We start from the raw sequence: 19,198 nt of genomic DNA on the forward strand, positions 1-19,198 counted from the left end.
TAGTTGAAACACTTTAACAAATATTTTGATTGGAAGAATCTGATGAAAATGGCAAAAAGTAGCAACAACATATAGGGAGGAAATGCAGTATGTGATGTTGTTAATATTCTCATACAGAGTATGAGAAAACTGAGTAATAGTTAACAGTCCTGCATTTATTCAATTCTTAATTTCATCATAACTATAAGATGGAGTGCTATACACTAATACTGTACAACAGTGAGAATTACTTATGAAAGCATAAAGGACTTACTTGGAGGGTTCTTGATGATGAAAGTGTTCAGTTTGTGGTTGAACTCAAGAGGTCCATGATAGCCACAAGCCTTGCATGCTTGGTTGATGGTTGACTTTTTCTGACTCACTGTCAATGTGGTTTCTGGATTGTCGCACTCGGGACACAACACAAACTTGCGAATGAAACCATCAAGCAAGTCCTGCAGCTTTGTAGCATCATGTGAACCATTCACAATGAAGCGGTCATTCTTGAAGTCAAATTGGGTCTGAGCACCCAGTTCACAGCCAAAGTATTTTGTGGGGTCTATGTGGAAAAGAAGTTCACATTAAAATCTACTTCACTTGCATAAGAACATAAAGTACAACTCTAATGACATGATTTCCTTAGAGACAAATTATTCTGTAGTCTCAAGAGAACAGATGTTCACATTACCCTTTTTACGTTAAGGAGAAAATAAGACATCTTGCTTTTACACTGCACCTTCCTGCTTTAAATGTGTTTATTAAAAGGTATTAGTAAAAATAAACATGTATATAATCATCATTATACATATTATATATATTACAAAATATATATGGCTTTTCAATAGTGGAAGTTCAAAATTATCACACAAGAAAATGAAATTGAATATACTTCTTTCTTTGCCAGTGGAGATATACTTGGCATGAACAGCCCTGTTCTGTCCACTAAAGAACATATAAACTAAGCAATGAACCTTGCATTGTCACACTTGCTTGACTGTGAGCAGTTCCCACACTTCAATGGCACAATTTAAATAAAATACATTGTGTTCCTAAATTTTCCTACATATTCACAATTCGTGGATTTGTAATATTTTATCTTGAGAATATCATATACAGTCAACTCTCGATTACCCGGGGGCGGATTAACCGGTTTGCAGCTTAACCGGGGCTACTGAGGCTTTTTTGAGGCTTATATGTTGTTTAATATTCATTCACTTTTGTTTCACATGGCGAGTTGTAACACTATTTTCGCACTAGTGTGAACCGAGCTCTGCATTNATGCCGCGAAAAAGTAAACAACAATATTAATTTTTTTAAGTGTTAAGTGTGAATACTCATAAAAAATGTTGGATGTTGTTGAAGACTGTGATTGAAATAACTAATTCATATTTCAGTGTAATGTAAAAAAAGTATTAAATAGGCCATGAGATGACATAAAAATGAGGTTGAATAAATTTAAATACAGGTAGGCCTATAGTATTATGAAGGTACAGTATTACAGTACTACTTTTAATAAAATTTGTCTTAAACGGGTTTTCGATTAATCTTGATTTCCATCCCCACCATTATCCCGGATAATCGAGAGTTGACTGTATATGAAACAGATAATATAAATTAACTAGAATTAATGTTATATGATATACTACATATAACTACTTATTTAGCTAGATAATGACAATGGGCTGAACACTCAGAACAGGTGGTAGAATCTCTCCAGAATTATAAAACATAAAGGCCCAGCTACATAACAGGAGACTGAACAGAATGAACTGCTGCACAATCCATACTAGAAAAAGTAAAAAGTTAGTAAAGTTATCCCTGTAACAGGCCGTGAAGGTCCATAGGGTTGTGAGACTTTGAGGGTCCCACATTATCTAGACAATTGGCTCAAAGATGGTGGTAAGGTCGTGGGTAATGTTTTTAAGATTTCCTTCCAACAGGGTTCACATTTTGTCTCAGAAATATATTCAAAAGTGACTTACGCCATTAATTACTTCAAACACACAATCTCTTTCAGTATATTACAAAAATTGATAATGTGTCATACTTGAAACTTAACTTTGGAGTTGCAAAATCATGGGAGGCAGTAGTACTTTGGTATGAATATATAAGACCAGAAGGTCGCGGGTTCAAGTCCCAATTAGGTCACTGAATTTTTTCAGTTGACCTAATCCTTCTAGCCGCACTATCGCCCTGCGGGTCAACTCAGGATCTAACAGAAATGAGTTAAAAGTAAAAAAAGTCAGTTTAGTTAGTTAGTTATTAGAGAGGGCGGATTTCCCCATGCACTTAGACCTGTAGTGGTCCACTGTGCTTCCCTCTTATGAGTTCTACCAGTCTCTATATCCTACCGGTATTGGTGCTTACCATCAGTCCCGCCCAGCCAGCGAGACCAGCTCTACTGGCTGAGAAGTATCTATAATGCTTCCCCCATCTACCGGAGGTATTAGTGACTGCTGTTGGGCAGGAAACGTCCGCAATTTTGGCTCAGTGACCTCCTTTGGAGGTATGAGGTTCTTTTACGTGCCCTAAAGCTACGACACGGGACCCACGGCTTAAAGTCCCTCCCGGAGGACTTGTTCCCTGAATTTTTCCGCCCTTAAAAATTCGACGACCTCCGCCGGGTATTTGAACCCGCGTACTACGAGTCATGAGGTGGGAACGTTACCTCTAGACTACGGAGGCCGCTTAGTAAAATGTAAGTAAATCTATCCCTGTAACAGGCCATGAAGGCCCACAGGGTTCTGAGACGTTGAGGGTCCCACATTATCTAGACAATTGGCTCAAAGATGGCGGTAAGGTTGTCAGCCTTATACACCAGGAATTAATTAAATAATTTTCCTGGGGAGTAAAGTGCAGCTGGTGCGTAGGGCTGACAACCTTACAGCCATCTTTGAGCGATGTGGGACCCTCAATGTCTCACCACCCTATGGGCCTTCACAGCCTGTTACAGGGATAACTTTAATTTTTTTTTTTTTTTTTACTTTTTTATTATGGAGCCTCAAGGTTCAACACTGCTAATAGAGAAACTCAAAATCTGATAAAATCCTAATCCAGTGAAATTATGTTTATATCTAAACAACCTGTACCAAGAACAATCTTACAACTGTACACCCACATTTTGGGTAAACTGTATATAAACTTTGTACTTACATGTGGCAGGTCTTCCTATAGCTTTGGCAACATCTATCATATTGACAATGACAGTCTTGATGCCATTACCCTTGCCCTCAACCTTGGCACGGAGGCGAGGCATCTTGTAGCGGTAGAATGCATCGCTCACGCTGCGGTTCACATTCACACTCCCCATTTTGAAGACAAAGATTCAAATGATGGAGTAATACCAGTGGTGACAGCAATAATTTTGGCAACAGTGGGCAATCCACAACTGATCTCAGTGATGGTGACAATAAAGACGGAGACAACAGCAACAAGAACTTGGAGGAAACAGCGTTGTTGATTCTAATGCTGGCACTGTTGATACTGTTAGATAGTCACGTTTCTCTGAATGGTTGTAACTTACGATGCCGATTACTGGAAAATTTTGATGTCCTGCATGAGAGAGAAAAAGCAAAGCTTAGTACAATATTTATGAAAGCTTCTATTTTCCAAATGAATTTAACACTTTTAACACTAATAACACTTCTGACAATGCTGTTTAGGTTCAGAAACTATTCTCCCTTATATGTTGCATCCCACCCATCAAAAAAATCAAGTTGTAGATTTTAATGAGGTATACATTTTATGCCACGTACCAACTTCATTTATAATCTGTTTCAGATAAAATCAAAAGTGTGACCTATTAGATTCTAAAGGGTTCTGACAATGGTGTATAAACTCAGATCACTGGATTTTTGGACTTTGTCCATCATCCAGTATTCAAAAAGGTAGAGAACACGTTTTGGAAACTGGATCTGTTTCTGTCCTCAGGTGAGGGGGGTGGGGATACACCTACTCTGTCGAAGCCCTTAGAAAGAACTAACCTCATTCACTAGACAGGTATCAGTGAACCAAGGACCCAAAACCATGGGTGTCAACGCCCTCACCTGAGGACACAAACAGATCCAGTTTCTGAAACGTTATGTTTGCCAGTTCTTAGAATACCGGACAAAGGAAAAAGTCCAAAAACCCAGTAACTCTGGGTGTGATCTATGATCAATGTGAAATAGGTGCTATACTGGACTGACAACAAAACAAAAACAAACTCTGTGGTTCTAGTCCACAAGCGAACTATACCGACTGAAAAACCGCCACTTGTCGGCGACGTTAGTGCCAGCTTTTAGTGAACAGAGGGTATTGTGTGGTCAGCGCAACAAATCCCCACGGCCGTTATTTCGGCTTTCTAGACGGAGCCGCTATTTCCTTCAAATAGCTCCTCATTTATCCTCATTAGGCTGAGTGGACCATGTTCCGGACCCACTACTTCTCAGAAAATCCGGTAGCGCCGGGAATCGAAGCCGGACCTCTGGATCTGTAGTCAGAAACTCTGACCACTAGACCACAGAAGCGGTCTGCCATAAGCGAAAATTAAATCAACCTGCTAATTTTAAGAATAATAATGTAACGTGAAGAAAGTAATCTTCTAGGATCTGGCGCCGTGTATTCTTGGTTTTAACCGACGTTTCGGAGGAACATATCGCCTCCATCTTCAGGGCAGGTGAATCGCGATGCGAATACAGAGAGCAGTAGCTGCAACTACCTGCCCTGAAGATGGAGGAGATACGTTCATCCGAAACGTCGGTTAAAACCAAGAATACACGGCGCCAGATCCCAGAAGACGACTTTCTTCATAGTCATCGCCGTGAAAACCTCAAAACTTAAATAATGTAACGTGTTTCGACGACTGGAGACGCCGTTCGGATTGGTAATTGGTTTTATTGGCAACGTACAGGTCGTAACTACAGGTGTTTCAAAAAGAGCTTTACAACTTCGAAAGCTTATATAAATTTATACAGAGGACATACACAACGTTTTGAACTGTCATAATGTAGCAAAACACAGAGTTTCATGCACGTGGTACTGTAGTACCAATACGCCACCGCGAGCGCTCCCGCAGTTGAAATCGTTGAAATCAAGATGGCTACTTTCACAGATGCAGAGTGTGCTCATTGTGTGTTTTGGTTCGAAGAAACGAAGTCTGCTACACAAGTTCAAAGGAAATTTTGCACTCAGTATCGCAAGGAACCTCCCAGTAGGCCTACAATTTACTCCTGGCACAAGAATTTTGTTCAGACCGTATGTTCTTTGCGCCATGCCAAGCCACCCGGTTGGCCACGTGTTTCTGACGCTACAGTGGAACACATTAGGGAGAGTGTCGTTCGAAGTTCACGAAAGTCAACGCGACGTGCAAACACTCAGCCTTGGGAATGATGACCATAAGTGATGAATCCTAATCATCATAATGTATTACTGGTTCCAACACCACAATTTGTGAACTTTATACCTTCAAGTGTATGAGTGTTACTACAGATGGGGTTTGGACTGGTAATTGGATTTACTGAACACTTCCAGATCATAACTACAGCACTACCACTAATTCATGTACTCTGGAGTTCACTACAGCATGTACTAAGTCTTCTCAGTTTGTCTTCACTACGTGTTTGCTCCTAATGGATCCAAACAATGTCCTCTGTTTACATCCTTAATGGGTGGCGAATATCACAACTGACTAAACTACCTGCTAAATTGTCGATTACCCTCGCCAGCACAGTGATTCTTGGTTCTGAGTCATATTTTACTGCCTGAAAGCTCTGGGAGCCTTTGGAACACTCTCAACAACTGGCTAAACTCTAAACTTGTCCTGCTTATAACCCATCACGGATCCTGCAGAAAACACGGCTCCTCATTGTTGTAGTTCAATCCTTATGGTGGGAACATGTTTATTCGTGAAGCTGTTACTCAACAACTGCCTGCAGTAAATTTGCTTATTCTGCGATAGTTGCCCAGCAGGAGGCGTTGTTTATAGTCATTACTTAACAATTGTGTCTACATGCTACATTATTTTACATCTTTTGGCTCTAGCATTAATATTCCTTGTTATTAGAGTTCATTGAGTAAAGGGGTAATTAAACTAATGAATGAGCATTATTAGTCTACCCCTTTGCTTTGAAAAAAAAAGTAGGCTTATAAAATCACCTTGCTCTGTGTGTATGTATATGTGTGTGCGTGCGCGTGCATACCTCCCTCACCCCAAAATTATGAATGCCTGAACTGATCTTTATGAATAATGCCACCTGAGTCCATCTCAACAGCCTACTTCATAAATCCTGACCATCAGTAACACCAACACTGTCACCTTTCAATTTGCTAATATTACTTGAATACCTCAACTGATCTTCATGGAACTTGGTATGTATATCAATCCACCTGGGGACATATCAACGGTGTACAACATAAATCCCTCCCATCAGTAATACTGAAACTGCAGCCTTTCAAACCTTATTGTTTTAGTGACTTCATTATGCATACATATTAGAGCTCTTTCTACTTATGAAATAATCATATTGTGGTGAAAGGAAAGTATGCGATTAGTTCTTCCCAGAGCTTTGTGTTTAATGCTAATCTTACTCTTGACACACACAGATCAACCTTTTCCACTCCAGTTCAACAAATCCCTAACATTATACTGGCATCTGCCACTATCTGTACCATCTGTTGGGCAAACATTCAACTCCCATGGTTTCTTCCCTGCATTTATAGCATTTGGTTTACAATAAAAAGCACCCACTGTCAGCTGATTTATGATATTCAAGTGCAGATATATATGCTATAATAACAGTATTCGATAATTTTACTTCAAAAGATGATGCAAACTGAGTTTCTACAGAATCATTATAGTTAGCAGTAATGTAATGGTCTTCACTGCTGATGTTTACTGTTAGTTCTTCTCAATTCAGAAACTGATTTCAACAAATTATGGCGCTATGCTTTTTATTGTTTAAAGCTACATACCTCCTTTCAAAACAAACTGCCTGGGTACCAGCTACTACAAAAATGAATACCCAAAAAGTGGAAACAATAAATACTCACCTATAACTGATAGGCTCCTGCCGCTTAGATGAAATCATACACCTTGAGTCTAGGCCACGAACTGGCTCTAGGGCTATGTGGAAACTCCCAGATTTTCTTCTGGATAATGTTGTCTCTGCAACAAATATAATAACACAATGTAAACATAATTCAAATCCATATGAATTAGGATGTTGGAATATCCTACATATGCAGATTATCTTCCTTTATTACACTATCTGATTCTCAACAAACTGTTGCAATCTCGGGTTCAAATCTCGGCCTTAAGACCAGCTACCGCCAGATTTTTCAAGGGGTTCTTCTGTTGCTCCAAGCAAATGCCATGCTGCTACCTTAAATCAAGGTTACAAATTTCCTGTAAAGCTAGGAACCAATTCCTAAAACCATGAACCAGAATAAAAACATACAGCTTGAATAAGAAATCTACTTGATTTTAGTAACAAAAGGACAACTAAAACATCTACATATAAATAATTACATATTCCTGTTATGCTCTGGGAATATCCAAAATTCCATTATGAGAATACTGGAGAAACCCCAAACTATCTTCATCCCCTGCTATACTACAGGAAAAAGGGATGACAACAGGATGAACAAATAAAGAGATGACAAAACAATAGGGAAGAAAGAAGGAAACAAAACAAAGGTACAAAGTGAAAAAAGGAACAGGGTACAGGTAACGTTTCAACACGAAGTTAGCAGGAAGGAAGGGAGATCAATTATAAAGCACAGGCAAATAAAGGGGCTGGGAAAGCAGTAAGGGAGATTAGAACTTGGAGATAGAAGAGGGATAAAGGAAAAAGAGAAAGAAAAGATTTCCCCATCACTTTGATAGGTTATGCATTAATAGTAATAGTGTCCTGCGTTAGTGACTAGACACAGTGTATGGATTAATAATTTAATTTACTGAACTCTTATAACTTGTAGCTACAAATAATTATAACACTCGTATTAATCAACACAACCTTCACATCACTATAGCTAACACTAAGTCTACTCAGCCTCACTAAAATGCTTGTAACTTTGGTCATAATTATGAAAGAACACTAATTCCCATACAAATTAAAAGCTCTTAAGAGGGGCTTTCATTCTGATGGGTCACTCATATTTTTGGACACAATCACACTGACCTAGACCACTGACCTTACTTAGTGAAAAATGTATGGCCAGGCTAAATGAAAATAGCTGAAGTAAGACTGCTGTATAAAAAGGGGGAAAGACAGGAAGTTTGTAATTACAGGCCAATATCTTGTCGGTTTTCTCCAAAATACTAGAAAAATTGGTGTATAACAGGTTGATAACCTTTGCAACAAAATATACCATATTAACAGAAGTGCAAAATGGATTTAGGAAAAACAAATCGACAGAAACAGCTTCCCAGACCTTTAGTGAGATTATACAGGAGGCGATGGATAGACGGTTACATGTTATAGGAATATTTTTTTACTTGGCAAAGGCATATGATGTGATAGACTACAATATATTACTAGATAAATTAAATTACTATGGGATCAGAGTGGTTACTAATTTATGGTTTAAATCTTAATTATCTCACGGAGTACAATTTGTTGAAATAAATCACCTGAATAAAAATATCCAAAATACATATATCACCCTTGAGTGAAACAATACAAGGGGAACCACTGCTGTTTCTTATGTATATAAATGATCTCCCGCTAAATGCACAAGGTGTGGAAATGGTATTGTTTGCAGACGATATTAATGTACTGGTTACTGATAAAGATGTAGCTCAACAGAAAATAAATAAGATCATGAAACAGCTTGAAACATGGTTTCAGGTAATTAACCTTTTAATAAATATTAAAAAAAGAAAACAGCTGCTATGTCATTCCATCTTTTTTTTATTGCTAGTGGGGTGGGACTAAGTCCCTTGTACTAAGGCCATTTCTGGCCTATTGTACCAGCCCCAGGTGATAGGTGAGGGTGACTGTGGAGCAATTGGTGGAATGAAGATTGGCAGGGGTAACCGAAGTACTCGGAGAAAACCTACCCCAGCGCCACTTTGTCCATCACAAATCCCAATTGACCAGACCCGGGATCGAACCCGGGCCGCCGCGGTGGGAAGCCACTGACTAACCGCTTGTGCTATGGGCGCGGGCATCATTCCAGCTTAGTAAAAGCAGGTCTGTAGTCAGACCGCAGATGCTCTATAATAAGTTGGAAATTGCTTACTGATCGGCACTGAGATTTTTAGGTATAGATATTATAGAAAAACTTAAATGGAATACCCACATCCAGTCATCATGTTCAAAACTTAGTAAAACATATCCTATATAATTAAATCACTAAGAGGAGTTTTGAGTCCAAATATGTTAAGAAGCATTTATTTTGAAAAGTTTCAATCGTTATTGAGATATGGATTAATATCTGGGTGGGGGGGGGTGAAGTTGATAGTATAAAGGTATTTAAATGCAGAAGACGGTGCTGCGAATAATTAGTGGAGTTGGTAAACAAAAGTCATGCAGGCAAATTTTTAAAGATTATGGCATCCTCACGGTCACTTCTTTGTATATCTTAGAGGTGTTATGTTACTTAAAAAAGCACAAAGCAGATTTGATCCAAAATATAATTATTCATACTTATAATACAAGAATAAACAAGGATTTTCATGTTCAATTCTGCAGAACTACATTATTTTAAAACAGTGTGGTAAACATTCTTTTTATACGATAAATGAATTTGTTAGTTTTAATAAAAAAAGTGGAAGGTGCAAGTACTCATGTTTGGATGTCACAGCCATTCATGTGATGTATATAGTAGTTTGTGTATTTTTTAAATGATGTATTATTGCTAATGATGATATTGCTTATGATTGTAACAAATCTTGGTAATATGCTTGTAACTATGTAGATTTGTTTTGTTAACCTGTATTGCCGAACGACTTGTCCAAGTGTTACTACGAGTATGTAGCAAAACGGATGAAAATAATACAAATACAAATATTGCTACTGATAACTCGCGGCGATATACATGGGTAATGCGACATTAATAACAAAGAGAAAAATGAAGCATGGCAGCGTTATTAAATGAAATATTAGTTTCCATTTAAGCAAAAACATTACATGTGAGACTAGCTATTTACAGTTTGTGAAGTCCGGTTTCTAGTTTCTCAGATACCAACCGGCTGTCTCCTAGCACAAGTAAAATGAGCTAGTGACGAATTAGGGAGAAGAGAATGAATGCTCATTTCAGCAGCCGGATTAGTGGAAGAAGGGGCGACCGCTGCTAGGCAACGGCGCGGTAGACACGTTTCTGCAGCAACAAATAATCATGAAACAAAAGAGGAACTATTGGAAGCAGTATTTTCTATGCGGCCCATTCCCAAGTCCCATTTACAAACACATAAATGCTCTTGGAAGGAACAAAAATTTTGCCACGGGTCCGACATCAAGAACAATTGCGGTGGCGAGGCCCAGCAGCAGTTTACTATGCATTTACTCAGCTAAGTTAGGTGGTACTGAGTCAGGACTCGTTGTTGGTTATTCGTGGGCACAGAAGTAGAAGAATCTCCATTGCTAGAAGGCGCTACCTAGCAATGACTAGTAAAGACATAAACTGAGAAGACTTTGTATGTGCTGTGGTAATCTGTAGAGTGTGTAGTTCAGTGAGACTGTTATAACCAGGGATCGGATTTTGATGACCTGAAAATATTTAAAAAATGACCTAAAATATGACCCAAAAATGTAATATGCAGGGCCTGGATTTTGATGACCTGAAAATATTCAAAAAATGACAGAAAAAATCAGAAACTGACCTAAAGAAGAAAAGAAAGAACACTTCGCTTCCATGTTATTCACATTTCAGAAAACATATGAAGAAAAATTCCCTAAGATGGCCAAAAATGACAAGAAATGCCCTTAAAAGTCCAAAAATTTACCAAAAAATTACCCCCAAAATGAAAACATGACCTTAAACCTAACAATGTAAAAAAATGACAAAAATAACCTATAAAATTTACATTTCTGTAACCAGCGGCTCATATCCGAGATTTATATATTTAAGAGCATCGCATAGAATACAAGGAAAAAAAGATGACATGTCATCAAATTCCGGGCCCTGGTTATAACTGTTCGCAGTTACGAGTTAATCCCAACACCGTGTGTACTCATTAAAACGTGACGCTATTTATATCGCTGTTTATTGAACGACGATATCCTAACTACGCCTGTTAGAGACCTACACAGAGGAAGATTGAGAGTCTGTTGCATTTTTTCGGACGGTCCGGTGGGACGGACACACGTTACTCTCGTCAATTTTTCTGCGGATGCTCGGACCCTTAGAGGACTCGATACGCCTACAGACTAACAAACCACATACAAAACCCACCCACATCACAGCAGACGCCGGAAACGGTCCTCGTTACGCACGCATCCCTTGCACCTACATAAAATGTTTAAATTCACGCGTAAAAGTCCCTTTTCGGAAACATAACACACTTTGAAAGCCCAACTTTAAATTCTAGGCTAGTGTACAAGGAGTCTAAGGGATTCTCGAGGAAAATATTCAGGCCTAGCACCGATTTCGTAAATTTTTTCAGTTTAAATTCTGCGTTTGTTCGGTTCTTTCTTGTTAAACGACTAATTTATTTATAACTACACATGTAGTTTATTTCTTTCTAATTACGTCAGCAACATCCAGAAACGTATGCCGGAGTCTTCTCTTTACCATTCACATGAATTAATGGATTTGTATGTATGTAGGACAAGTCGAGACACATTTGATATTACTCATGAATCTCAGGTTAACTGGTGAAAACAGGAAAAATCTAACCATGTCATGCAGTACAGGTTCGAACTAGGTCTCTCAGCAAATAAACCAAGAGCGCAATTAAGAGATTAAAGGAAGTGATCCTGAAGTTATTTTACAGATGTTATATCTGATATGACCGTAGGAGGTTCGCAAGGATCTGGAAAATGGCGATCGTGGCCTATTCGAATGTACTTTCTCGCCCATTGCCAGGAGAGACTGGGGATAACTACATAAGAACCTCAAAACAGCCGATATCCAGGCCGGTATTCGAATCGAGTGACTCCACAATATAAGGAATCGACTCAGTGGTATGTGATAATTCAATTACAGCACATTTATCTGTAATTACTGTACTTTACTAGCTGTTAGGGTTCAAAGTTACGCACCCATACTGATATATTGGGTAAAACAAAGCACAGAAGATAATGACTATGGTATGAATGGTACAATTCAGACCATTTGGACACAGTCCTACGACGACTTAGGCATTAAATGCGGTGCAGCACACACTGTTTTTGGGCAAGATGTGGCGAAAATGTCGAAAGGTCACTGTCAAACTTTCCATTGCATGCTGTCTTTTATCAATGGGTTTGGCGCGACGTGAGGTTAACGTTTTCCTACACATTCAGGAATAGCTCACACGTGTAATATAAACTATATCTGGTACATGGAGAAACTCGGTGGGGCCGTAAAGCGGTGATGAAGTCTCAGTGACCACGTGGTTAGTGCGAAAACCACCGGGTCGCCAAATCAAATTTAGCCTCTTTTCATCACATGATCACTCCGTATTGGAGAGCACCCCACTCCTCCAACCCCACCCCCCTTCCCACAGGCGCAAATACATTAACCCCCTCACAAAGGGAACTGCAGTATGCGATGAAACGGAAAACCTTCAGCGTTCTGCGTGGCGTAGTGCCGAAAGCCGAAGCCATATATTATGCTCCAGCTGCTAAAACCTTACAAGAACCGGTACATGTTTATCGTATTTAATATGCTTATACAGATATTGCAACGTTGAATAGAAAGGGTTACATCTCTGTAAAGTGAATTCCAACGGAACTTAAATAACACGGTCGTGGGTGTCATTCTAAGCCTGTTGGTGCCGACAGAAATAAAGAAAGCCCGCGATAATAAACAAAGTTCCGTCTATAATTTGGACCGACTACCTCCCAAACAAAGCCGATGATACTTCTACACCAAACAGGTACGAAAATCTGAATGAACTGATGTACAGATAATGGAAATACTAATTGATTTATACTGTCACGTGTAGGGGGGTACGCCTAACGAAATGACGGGTTCGGATGATTGGATTTAACAGCACTTTAGTTACACTTAGATACATGCAATACAGGGTCATCGTCGATTTACCCACACTTCCCAGTTCACCGTTGCACAAACACTAGGATTCTGTCTTCCTCTCGTCGTCTCCTAGCAGCGGATCTACAGACAAACTGTCACTTCAAATCACTCCAAATATTGATATAATNCATTTAACATCACTTTAGTTACACTTAGCTACATGCAATACAGGGCCATCGTCGATTTACACACTTCCCAGTTCACCGTTGCACAAACACTGGGATTCTCTGTCTTCCTCTCGTCGTCTCCTAGCAGCGGATCTACAGACAAACTGTCACTTCAAATCACTCCAAATATTGACATAATTAATGTCTTCAATCACCTGTTATATCTTCACAGGTCTTCTACGAACTTACAGTTGCTGTTACTCAAACACACTCGACAACTCCCAAATACTGACACATCTGTTCTGTCTGTAACTGTCGTTGCATAGTTTAAGCACTGATGACACAGAAAAAAGCCTATACTGTATGAACGTGTTTAGCCAGCGATTACATAGCAACGGTCGCGGCACGTACTCCATAGAAACCAGTTACACTCACTACTTCTCACAACATCTGGTGGCGCCGGGAATCGAACCCGGGACCTCTGGATTTGTAGCCAGGAACTCTGACCACTAGACCACAGAGTCACCTTAATTTTTATACTGTACAAACTTAAGCTGTGTATCGATATCTAAAATAAACAGCTAGATCTCTTATAATTAGCGTAGCTACTATGTACCGCGTGATTCTTTCAAGACAGAACCCAGTGTTAGGAACGTTAATAACGTCATGCATTGTGTTATAGGGCTGCAGCCAGTTTAGCGAAACTGGTATGCGCAGTATAATGATTTTTTTTAAACGAAAATGTTACTGAAAGTCAGATGTTCACAATACATCTTGTTACCAGATGCTCTGAAAGTGTATACCGGCATGTCGCATACATAACCGAGCGCCCTGTCTGCAGCTTCATGGGTGGAATGTTCCAAATTGGTTGCTGTAATCACGGAATAATTTTGGGCTGCTTTAAATAACTGTTCTGGAAACGCTCCACCAAGAACACACGTCCCTCTACAATGAACGCCATGCTGCCTACTTCCTACGCTGCGCTTACAAATGTCGCCAAAATAGCTCTAGCCCTATATTGCATGACGTTATTAACATTCCTCAACACTAGGTTGTGCATCTAAGAGACACCATGTATACACATCCACATTGTAACGTGCATATCCAAGCCGTCACTTCCTAGGCAACGATCCACGTTCCCGCTACAACGCGATATCGTAATTAGTTGTTAGAAGCATTGTGTAACAACGGGAAATACTGCACTTCCTAAGCAACGGATTGTTGAACTACCAGGAGTAAATGCACTTCCGCGGTAACGACTCAGTCTCAGACAGCCGCCATCGAAGACAGTTGAATGCATCCGCCGAGAGAGCGAAGATCCAGCCTTCGAAGAGCACAGCTGAATTCTAGCAATCGTCGAAGACAGTGAAGCACCAGCCGTCTCCGAGTATAGCTGAAGATTGAAGAGTGAATGAAGACTGTGATTCCGGTGGCGTAATAAGTGATACTACTTGTACTGGAGTGTGTAAAAGTGAGCGTTCAATAAATATTCGCTAAATCCGAGACCCACGTGAAGTTATTTGTCGCGCTGCATAGGCAATGATATAGGGTGACTATAGACGGGGTTTGCATTAGTGAATAGATTCACTGACTACTTACGGGTCGTAACTACAAATAATCATAACACTACTGCTAAGTTCCACAATACAAATCATTCGGCGCTAGGTTTTCTCAGTCTTTCACTATTCGTTGCCTGGTAAGAGCTCTCAACAATGGGTATTCCTCTTCAATGTTTTCACCAGACATTTCCTGGTAAAGAATCTTAACAATGGAGGTTTTTCAGCGGGCAGTAAGCTTCTGCTCTGCTCTAACAGATGTCAGTATTTGAGTGTGTCAGCCATGGGAAGTTCGTCGTGTGAAGACATGGCGTCTGATTGGAAGACCTTAATTCTGTGTAATACTTGGAGTGATCTGAGTGCTAGTTTCTGTGTGGAGATCCCTTGCTAGGAGACGACTAGTGGAAGACAGAATCCTCGTGCGTGTGTAAGGGTGAACTGGAAAATATGTAAATCAAGGATAGCGCTGTATTGCTTGTATCTAAGTGTAACTAAAAGAGAGTGTGTAACCAAGCTGCTAATAAATCTATATTTATAGTGATAAGGATATATTACTCCCCCCAAAGGTGTCTCCACCTAGTCGTGGTGGTGGGGCTTGCGTGACTCTGACCTGGAAAGCTATGACGGCGGTAGTTTAGCTACTAGCAGGGTCACCAATGCCGGAAAGGAGGTCAAAGCCTAGAGTCCAGACTAACAGAGATATCCTGGTCCTCCAGGTTGGGGGTTGGGCATGAGGCTAACAACCTCATCCCGTAAAAAGAATATTGTTCAGAAATCCATTCCTATGGTTGCATGCACTGGTTGTGGATACTGGTGCAGGCAGGTAGGTAGGTAAGGATATATTACTGAAGAACCAAGCAACGGCTGCACATTTCCATACTATTTTCTGAAGGGACTGGACGTTGCGTTTTTAATCACTCCGCTTCAACTGCAGACATTAGCAGCCTCAAATTAAATGGAATGTGAACTTTACTGAACAACAGGAACGCATATGGAAGGATACCGTCGTATATTTCGGGGCTCTACCCCAGAACTGGCCTGCAGAGACAGAAAAGCCACCAGAAACCTTAGCGAGGGCAATAAGAAACTCGATGAGATTCTAACCCCACCACAAGACTACAACTTTTATCGCATCGCCAACTTGCTAGGTACAGTATGATATAGCAGTATTGATCTATTTCGCTGTGTCATAAAATTTTGATGCGAGGCTTACGGTCAACACGTTTTTGTTCTCAACAACTCTGCACCAACCTCAACAGAATGTAGTGACAAGTCGTCCCTGCTCTTTATTTTCCCCACAAGAACCCTTTGGCGTCGATTTCTAAACGCTTCGATACTTAACGCCTCAACACCTACTTGGCGAAACAGAATATGAACTCTTTATACAGAGTCGTGAGTTTGGAAACCACGCATGTGGAATGATTATAGAAAAGGTGTCGAGAGAAGTGTTACCGTTTTGGCCACATAACAATTTAACTACTCTTGCATGATCATGGAGGATATACGTAACCGTGTTCAAGAATAATACAGCTCGTCCATATACTACATACGATTCGTAAGAAGAAGAAAACAATGTAGAAGGCAGAAGGAATATACGGGTAAAGGTAAAAAAAGAAAAAAAAATTAAAGCGGTAGGCTACCAAGCGGGATATGGAAGTTAAATACAAAAATCGCTGAACTGGAGGAAACTTGAAAGTTCATTATTTGTTTTAGACGTGTTCATTCCTTAATTTTCTATTAATTTCTTTAGTTAACGGAAAATGTGGGGAACCGGGGAAAAGGAAAGGCAGAATCCAACTCGCTCTACAATACATCCACGATCTGTAATGAACGGCACAAGAAGAACCAGTAACTTTCAAGTAACTATGCAAATTCTTTTTTCAAAAGTTGATACTCAACCGGGCAAGAGTATCCTACTTTCGTAACACTGCTGTTATTATGGACCAAATTTATTCTGACTACTGTGGGTCAGCTGAATCCAGTCCGCTTCCTCACTTTCTATTTCTAACGAACGTTTGCTGTTTGCATTCCTTTCCAGTTCAACAGTTCAACACGGGTCACGGCCGTTCATTTCCTTATCAGCAAGAAATCAAAACGGCAATTTGACTTAAGGATCACTAATTTCTATCCGAATCGATTCTTCCGTTGTTCATCGAAGCCCTCCTACCCGCATTAGCGTTTGCGGCGTCAAATGAAATTGGAGATGCTCACTACAGTGTGCAGGTTAAGGATTTTCAAGGAGGAACATGTACTGTATCAGAAGTTATTAGTCCGGCATTCGCTTATTGAGAATATGAAAAAAAAAACAACTCCGTTCCCCCATAGGAAAACAGAGAGCTCCGTCGAGGTTCTGTGTGGCTCCCAGGTCCAGCACGACACCGCCATACAATTTCAATAACTACTGAAGAGAGTCAATAAAGGGTAACTGCAAATTTCAACATTCCATTAACTTTAAATGTTAATTCCAACAGTAAGGTTCACATCATGAGTATTAGATAGGTCTGTCGTATAGGATCTTGAAATTAGGCTTCGTGCAGTTATCTGCTCGAATGGGTTTCGCGAACCAAAAGGCCGAGCCTTGAAACGGATCAAACACGCAACATTCACATAAGTGTGGCTGTAAGCCTTTGAAAGAATAGTGTACTGTTCTGTACGTAAACAAGAACTGGAAGATGAGCACGCACAGGCCTCATCCAAACTGTCCTTAGGATGGCAGCTAAATTCGGCGGCAAGTGACGGGTTCCATGCCGCAGAAACGAACTTTCGTGTTAAACTTAAAATACCAAGGAAAAGACTCGAGAACAAATCTCTTTTAAAAACTATGGGCTTAAGCCAAGCCAAACTATAAGCAACCAAATAATAATGTAAGCCTCACTCCAACAGAATGCACATATTTTCCAAACGCGTTCTTTGCTAATAGATATGAATATAATCCTCTAAATCACCAACTATGCGTCTAAAGGTCTGTAGCGATTCTCGATTGCTTAACGGATATCGACAAAATTTGGTACTGCAGGAGGTCTAAGTTAAAAGCTGTACGACGAATTAAATTTTGGCTCATAATGACCCAATGTAATTCTTTATATGAAGCTCACATAAAACTAAATCGACTGAAACAAGAGTCCCGGGTACAATTCAGAAAGCCCATTTTCTACTACAGACTTTCAGACTACCAATCCTGTTGTTAAGTCTTACTTGATGCCAGTTTAAAATCAAATAAAGAAATCCAATCTATCTCATAGGTTAACACCCTGGGACACGTGCACCGATAGTCACAGAAAAGAATGTTAAAGTAAAATGTCTATTTAAGATTTGAGGCTTTCACGGCGGTGACTATGAAGAAAGCTGTCTTCTGGGATTTGGCACCGTGTATATGGTGTTAACCGACGTTTCGGAGGAACGTATCGCCTCCATCTCTTTGCTTGCAGATTTCTTATATTTTTTCTTCTACCCTGAAGATGGAGGCGATACGTTCCTCCGAAACGTCGGTTAACACCACATATACACGGTGCCAAATCCCAGAAGACTGCTTTCTTCTAAAATGTCTATTGCTTGATATTGTAAATTCCTCCAAACCTCGGAATGCAGCAATGTCTGCAATTGGTGGCTGACGCATAAAATTTGATACATAACTTGTGGACATGTGTAAGGTCTACCTCCGTGTACAATTTCATACGCCCAGCTCCATCGATCCATACTTATTGGTATCAAACCCAAAGTTGAATGCAGACTTCATAGACTGCCATTTTGTGACTTCACATTCAGCCATACATTCACACATCACTAAACGCCCAATTTATTTTTTTCATTTTCAAGTCTCTGTACTAAACGGTCCCAGTATAGCACCCACTCAAAACATCATCGGTCTGCATTAATGTTAGTGCTCACTGATGGAAGTTAAAAATGAAGGAACTTGGGTGACCTTCAACAGGGTAACATTCATACCAGATATAGCGATAACAAGTAAAAATGGTTAAGAACTTGAAACAAGGAAGGGTCAGCTGACACAGACAGCGTGGTAATTTCGTAATCCTACGCTTCCCTCCCAATGAAGGAAATAAGGTTAAAAACTGCTCGTGGTACAAAGAATTAACGCAACGCCATCCAAATATACACTCAAGTGCCAAATGTCATGAGATAGCAGTATGTAAATTCATTTTCAAGTGGCGCCACCGTCCCTTGACGGATTGGGAATGCCCAGAGCAGTATCAGTTGTGAGGTGTTCTCTCGTGAGTCAGGTTGAACACCGGCCAGTGTGCTCATGGCAAGCCGACGTGAATTATCGGAATTTGAACGGGGCATGACAGTGGGTGCCAGGCGGATGGGACATTCCATTTCCGAAGTTGTGCGGTCATTCAACATTCCTCGATCCATGGTGTCGTGTGTACCAGGAAT

General features: G+C 40.1%; 1 protein-coding gene across 3 annotated transcripts in view; it reads right to left on the bottom strand.

Moving 5' to 3' along the window:
* Nucleotides 1-19,198, bottom strand: part of LOC111871376 (eukaryotic translation initiation factor 5) — a 102,946-nt gene that overhangs the window by 19,460 nt on the left and 64,288 nt on the right. For all 3 annotated transcript variants that reach the window (XM_023864451.1, XM_023864450.1, XM_023864453.2), the window contains 3 exons: nucleotides 7,009-7,123; nucleotides 3,133-3,531; nucleotides 254-538 (listed from right to left, as the gene is read on the bottom strand). In XM_023864451.1, coding sequence (XP_023720219.1) covers nucleotides 254-538; nucleotides 3,133-3,289 — 442 coding nt within the window. In that variant the 5' untranslated portion in view covers nucleotides 3,290-3,531; nucleotides 7,009-7,123. The remainder of the gene's footprint in view (nucleotides 1-253; nucleotides 539-3,132; nucleotides 3,532-7,008; nucleotides 7,124-19,198) is intronic.

The sequence above is a fragment of the Cryptotermes secundus genome, unplaced genomic scaffold, assembly GCF_002891405.2.
Source record: "Cryptotermes secundus unplaced genomic scaffold, Csec_1.0 scaffold194, whole genome shotgun sequence".
Classification (NCBI taxonomy): domain Eukaryota; kingdom Metazoa; phylum Arthropoda; class Insecta; order Blattodea; family Kalotermitidae; genus Cryptotermes; species Cryptotermes secundus.